This window comes from Gekko japonicus, unplaced genomic scaffold (assembly GCF_001447785.1).
Source record: "Gekko japonicus isolate JY-2015 unplaced genomic scaffold, Gekko_japonicus_V1.1 scaffold1935, whole genome shotgun sequence".
NCBI lineage: Eukaryota > Metazoa > Chordata > Lepidosauria > Squamata > Gekkonidae > Gekko > Gekko japonicus.
In genome coordinates this window covers 349,856-355,575 of record NW_015169838.1, presented here as the reverse complement: position 1 = coordinate 355,575, position 5,720 = coordinate 349,856, and the positions used below count along the sequence as shown (strand labels likewise).

The window sequence follows — 5,720 nt, the reverse complement described above, 5'->3', positions numbered from 1 at the left end:
CCGCGGGAACCTCTCGCCCGTTGAGGCCGGCCCGCAGCCCGCGCTCGGGGCCGCCCCCCCGCCTGCCGCGCCCGCCGCCGCCGCGCCTCCAGCCGCCCCCGCCGGGCCCGTGGCCTCGTCGTCGGGCGGCGCTGTCTCTGGGGGCGGCGGCAAGAACCCGCTGGTGAAGCCGCCCTACTCGTACATCGCGCTGATCACCATGGCCATCCTGCAGAGCGCCAAGAAGCGGCTGACGCTGAGCGAGATCTGCGAGTTCATCAGCGGCCGCTTCCCCTACTACCGGGAGAAGTTCCCCGCCTGGCAGAACTCCATCCGCCACAACCTCTCGCTCAACGACTGCTTCGTCAAGATCCCCCGCGAGCCGGGCAACCCGGGCAAGGGCAACTACTGGACCCTCGACCCGGAGTCCGCCGACATGTTCGACAACGGCTCCTTCCTCCGGCGCAGGAAGCGCTTCAAGCGGCAGCAGCAGCAGCTCCACCCGCAGCCGCCCGACCTCCTCCTGCGCGCCGCCGCCGCCGCCGACCCGGCCGCCTTCCTCCCCGGCTTCGCCTACGGACCCTACGGCTACAACTACGGGCTCCAGCTGCAGAGCTTCCACCACCACCATCACCACCACCACCACCCGGCGGCGGGGGGCGGCGGGGCGGCGGCGGCGGCGGGGACTTTCCCCTTCCAGCCTCCGGCTTGCGCCCTGCCCACGCCGCCGGGCCCCGCCGCCTCGGCCGCCGCCCCGTCAGTCTTCTCCGGCGGCCTCTCGTCTTTCCTGGGCGGCGAGCTGAGCTGCAGGAAAGCCTTCTACCCGGCCGGCCAGCTCAGCCCCACCGCCTCCCTCCTGCAGAGCCTTAAGACGGACCAGGGAGCCGGCAACAGGCCTTCCTTTTCCATAGACAACATCATCGGAGGCGGCGCGGCCCCCCCACCGTCCAGTAGCACCACCAGCAGTGCGCCCGCTTCCCCTTTCCCGGCGGGCCACGGCGGCGGCCAGGCTCAGGTCCTAGCGATGCTCTCCCCGGCCCTGACGCCCATCCCGAACCATTTGAATCTGGCCCACGATTCCCTCCTGCAGCCGGGACAGAACTTTTCCAGTAAACTCACAAACCTCAACAGCTGTCCTTTTTAAAAGGCGACCCCTCACCCTGCCCCCTGAGCCCAGCCAACACCCCCCCCCGCCCCCTAGCCCTCTGCCTATTGTGTGTTAAAAGGTAGGAACTCTTCCTTTTTTGAGACTGTTTTGGTATCCGGATCGACGTGGGGTCTTTCTCCCTGCCGAACTGAGGTTGGTTTCTTAGCGGGTGGGAAAGCTTTCACCGAGATAACGTCTTTGAAAATACGGGGGGGGGGGGGGGGGGGCAGGTTTCGTGCAACTTCAACCAGTCAGCTAGGAATAGTTTTCTGTACTGCAACCCTCCACGGGGTTCTCCACGGGGAATCATTTTCCAGTGGATTCATTGGGTCTTGCTTCTGTGAAAGTGTTTAGGATCCAGGGTGCCCGGAGAACTCTGGTCCTCCAAAGATTGTCTTTGAGAGCCTAGCTGTAACTTCCGGGAAAGTCCCATAATGTTCCTCGGAGCTCCTCCGGAGAAAAATGTATCTTGTGCTTGCAAATCTGCAGATGGGGGAGAAGGTTTCTTAACTCCACTCCGTAGTCCAGTTCAAGTGCCAGACAATCTATCTACTCGCAGCACATCCTATACATGTTTCCTTGGAAGCAAGTCCCACTGAATTTACGTACTCCCAAGATTACAGTTTTAGGCCTTGAGTGGTGGTGGACCAGACCGCCCTTCACAAGAAAAGTAGCGTTGTTGATGCTTCTTTTTCTTTGCCGGCTCCCTATTTACATTTCTCTGAAAGAGTCCTTTTAAGGACTGGAGCACTTCGCTTGAATATCAGTGGGGAAAGTTAATATTGGAAGTCACAGTTTCCTAAAAAGGGGAAGTCAGGATATATATGTAAGATTCCAAGCGCACGTCTTAAACGACGGTGAGAGACCAGGAAGCCTTCCCTTACCCGGTCACCCGCCTCCTCTCCGCCCCTTCAACGTGTGTGTTTCTTGTGTATCTGGACTGATTTGTGTGTATATATTGTGCGCCAGAGCCTACTTAACCTTTCTCCCCTACTTGTGCACCCTTCCTATTTTATTGAAAGAATTGTGGATAATTTGATGTGGAAAAGGCAACGTAATTTTTGTCCACCTTTGGTGTAAATTAATAAATGTTTGTGAACTCTTTTAAAAGAAACCCCGTCGGTTTTGCTATTCGCTGTCTTAATTACAGGAAAAAAGAGGGAGGGAGCAGAGTGCTACAGTCCCAAACTAAAAATGGAAAATCTTCGGTTGGATAAATAATTTTAAAAAAAAAAGTAACCGAGGTGGAGTTGCTTAAAACTTTGCAATATAGAGGCCCAAACGCTCAATTTTCCCCTATAGGGCTATTAACCTAGGCTTAATGGACGATAATTTTAAGGTAATTTAAATTAAACTAATAATCCGTGTGTTCGGTGGCAACCCACAATTCAGTTAAAGTTGGATCTCTGTATCAAGTAGATCAACTTCGGCTGCGATCCCTTAGCTACTTAGCTTGAACCCAACGCCCTTGATATAAACAAGACAAAACAGTTAAGCCCGAACTCTTTGGAAACTGAGTTTCCTGTTGGAGAGAAAGGCAGGCTATTAGCAAAATCACCAGAAATCGGACTTTTGCTTCCTTCTCTACTAATTAACGCTCAGATTCATCCAGGTCAGGGTTTCATATATGTAGGTGCTGCCCTGTCTGTTTCTCTTTTAAACAGTTTCAAATCTAAAGCCCTTGAGCTGACTTTTTAAATACCATGCATCATACTCTTCAGTTCTGGAGGTTACGCTTGGCAACCAATTAGACTCTTGTTTTCGGAAAATACTCGAAGTTGCCAGGCAGTTCCTAAAGGAGGAAAATTATACTCCCACTCCCCTTTTTGTTTTGGTTGGAAATGTTGACACATGGAAGAAAGGGGGAGGGAGAGGCAAGAAATGGGTTTTACTCCTCAGCCTGAAGGACTGGATTGACCATCTGAAACCCGAGATCCCTGCCTTAATTTGTGCGAGAAAAAAGGGCTACAAAGTAAACAGACGTTCCTCCTTGTGCAGTCCTTGCCCTGAAATGTCTTTATCTTTGCGGCCAAATTTGAAAATGGGCTGTTTTAATATATTCTCTTAATCTCCCGGCCAGCGGATGCCTTGTCAATTTCTCAATTAAACGGCTCTGAAAGGAGGAATAAGTGAATGAATCAAATCAAAGCCCCCTTCTAAAATATTCATTTACTAGCTTTTACACGCCTCTAATGGACTCTCTCATAGAGATCGGTCTATGAAGATGGGGAGGGGGGTAAAGAAGAAAGACGGATTCTTGTAGCATTTTCTCCATCTGTCTTTCAATCCCGCCTCCCCGCAAGCCTTCAACCGAGTTTGTTGATGTTGTTGCTTGAAAAGAGTCTTGCCCTCCCTGCAGGCCCAGCGAGCGGTCTCGCGTCTCCCTCTGGCCCACATTTGCTTTTGAAAAGCGATCCCCTGTCAGACACTTGGTCGTCCCCTTTCATGTCCAGTCCTCACAAAAGAGACTACAAGGCAGGACATGGAAAGCGGGGGGGGGGGGGGGGGGGGGGGGGGGGGAGAGACGAGAGGGAGGCCAATGAATCTATTTTCCAGATTGCTGAGCACATGGTTGCAGTTGGGAGGGAGAGGCGAAGCTCTTTCTGCTACCTTTCTCCCCCCCCCGCCCCCCCTGCCGGGACGCGCCATCTTCTCTTTAGTCCCCAGGAGCCTGTCCAAATTGTTTGACGGCTGTGAAGAGCTCGTCCCCAGAAGGGTGGTCGGCCCATTTCTACCGGTGGACTTTGATTCCCTTTGCTTGTAAGCGGAATGACTTCCCTCTCCGCTCGCTTTTTCTGCAACCCTGTGGTTGTAAAGCGCTGGGGAGAAAGTGCGTGCGTGTGGGACTGTGCATTTCAAAGTTGTGTATGCACCACCCCTCCCCCCCGGAATAGGAAAGAAAGCTATTTCAATCGGTCGATGATTTGGTAGCAAGCAGCTGGCTTCGAAGATGCAGTTTGGATTAAATGGGATTCATCAGGCATGTGAAATCAATTTTAGGACCAATATGTAGATTTTTCTTGGGGATTAGGGAGACGAGTAGCATGGACCACACCACTTCCCTCGCAGTGCTCGGCTTTATATTGATTGACGCCGAGATCCTAAAGGAGTTGGCTGGCAAATGGATCCCAATTAATACATTTCGAATTGTTACGTTTAGGCACGCTTGAAAACTAATTCCGTTGAGCTCAGTGACCCTGGCAGCGCAAGATTCTCCATATTTACACGGAAGTAAGCACCTCTGACTCCGGTGAGGCTTCCTTCCAAGTAAGTGTTCCTAGAAATGAGTTCCTCACGCCCAAGTCCCTCTGGCAGCTATTTTCGCTTTAGGAATGGAATTCCGAACTAGTCCTGCAGTGGCGATCTAAGGACGCAAAGAGTTGGCCTCTTCAGCAGCTGCCGGGTAAACTGAAATGTGCACGAAATGGGAGGCAGGAGCAGGACTTGGAGTTCAGGGGTTAAAGGTTGTAATGCCTAAGCAGCTTATTCCAGAGCCGGAGCCTCGGTGGAACAATTGCAAAGTAAGTGGCCTGAAAATTGACTGCGGCCCTGCAGAGCCCTCGGCCTGAATCGGAGAGAGGCCTCGGGGCTCCAGCGAGGGGAGCTTTAAGGGCCACCGCACACCTCGCGCTCCCTGGGAAACCAGCGCGGTTGGTTGGAAACCCGGGAGGCTTTGGATTAGGTGACGCGATGGGGGGGGGGCGGGCTTTATGCCTTTGCTTTTGTAAATTCTAGGCTGAATTTCAACAGAAACCCAACTGCTATAGCTCGGTAGTAACAGAACTCGCTGGGACCGTCAGATGTGCGTGTGCGGGGATGGCTTCGCCTTTGCCAAAAGGTTCCATATCTCCCCCCAAAGAGTTTCCAAACAAGCGTGTCTGCGCTTGTGATAACATCTTTCACGTGCGAACGCGATAACGGGAGAGACAGGGGCTTTCAAAACAATCCACGAGTCTTCTCTGTAGTCCTGTTCATGTTAGAAATGCACCACCTCGAAAAAGGCAGTTCGAGTGAAGGGGGGGGGCGAGCCAAAAACGGCTGCTATTTTAGGGTTGGGATTTTTTTGGGGGGGGGTTTCTTGCTTCAGGTTGGAAGGACATGGTCAACAGGCATTTCTCGGGGAAATAGTTTGATTCCACCTGGTCTCCCGCCTGCAGAGAGAGAGAGAGCTTGAGTTCCCCCCCCCGCCCCTCCCCAGTCTCGCTTAATGGTCTCTGTTTAAATTTTTTTAGATCAGCGCACATTTCCCCGGCGCAAACGCTCTTCTTCCACAGAAGACGACAGGAGTTTTAAGGGCCCTTGTGCTTTTATTGGCAAACCGGGAGGACGGCTCCTGAAGATCACGGAGGAAGTCTTCTCTCCCCCACCCCCTCCGCAGATCTCAGTTTCTACCTGTCTCTGAGGGTCCCAGGGACGGGGGTTAAGAACCAGATGTGGAATGATTTGACCCCCCGGAGAGTCTCCTTCTCTAAAGGTACCCCACGCCATGGCTTCGAATGAAGGGGGTTTATGCCTGTTGGGGCGGGAGGGGGGCTTGATGGTAGCGGAACCTTCCACAGGCATCTTTTCTCATGTCTCCCGGTTCGTGGAAAGG

General features: G+C 53.1%; 1 protein-coding gene across 1 annotated transcript in view; it reads left to right on the top strand.

The window, feature by feature from the left end:
- The window catches only part of LOC107115567 (forkhead box protein D2-like), a 6,812-nt gene extending 5,661 nt beyond the window's left edge, over window positions 1-1,151 (top strand). The window contains 3 exon segments of the mRNA XM_015417311.1: window positions 26-590; window positions 593-648; window positions 650-1,151. Coding sequence (XP_015272797.1) covers window positions 26-590; window positions 593-648; window positions 650-1,123 — 1,095 coding nt within the window. The 3' untranslated portion in view covers window positions 1,124-1,151.
- The last annotated feature ends 4,569 nt before the right edge of the window (window positions 1,152-5,720 follow it).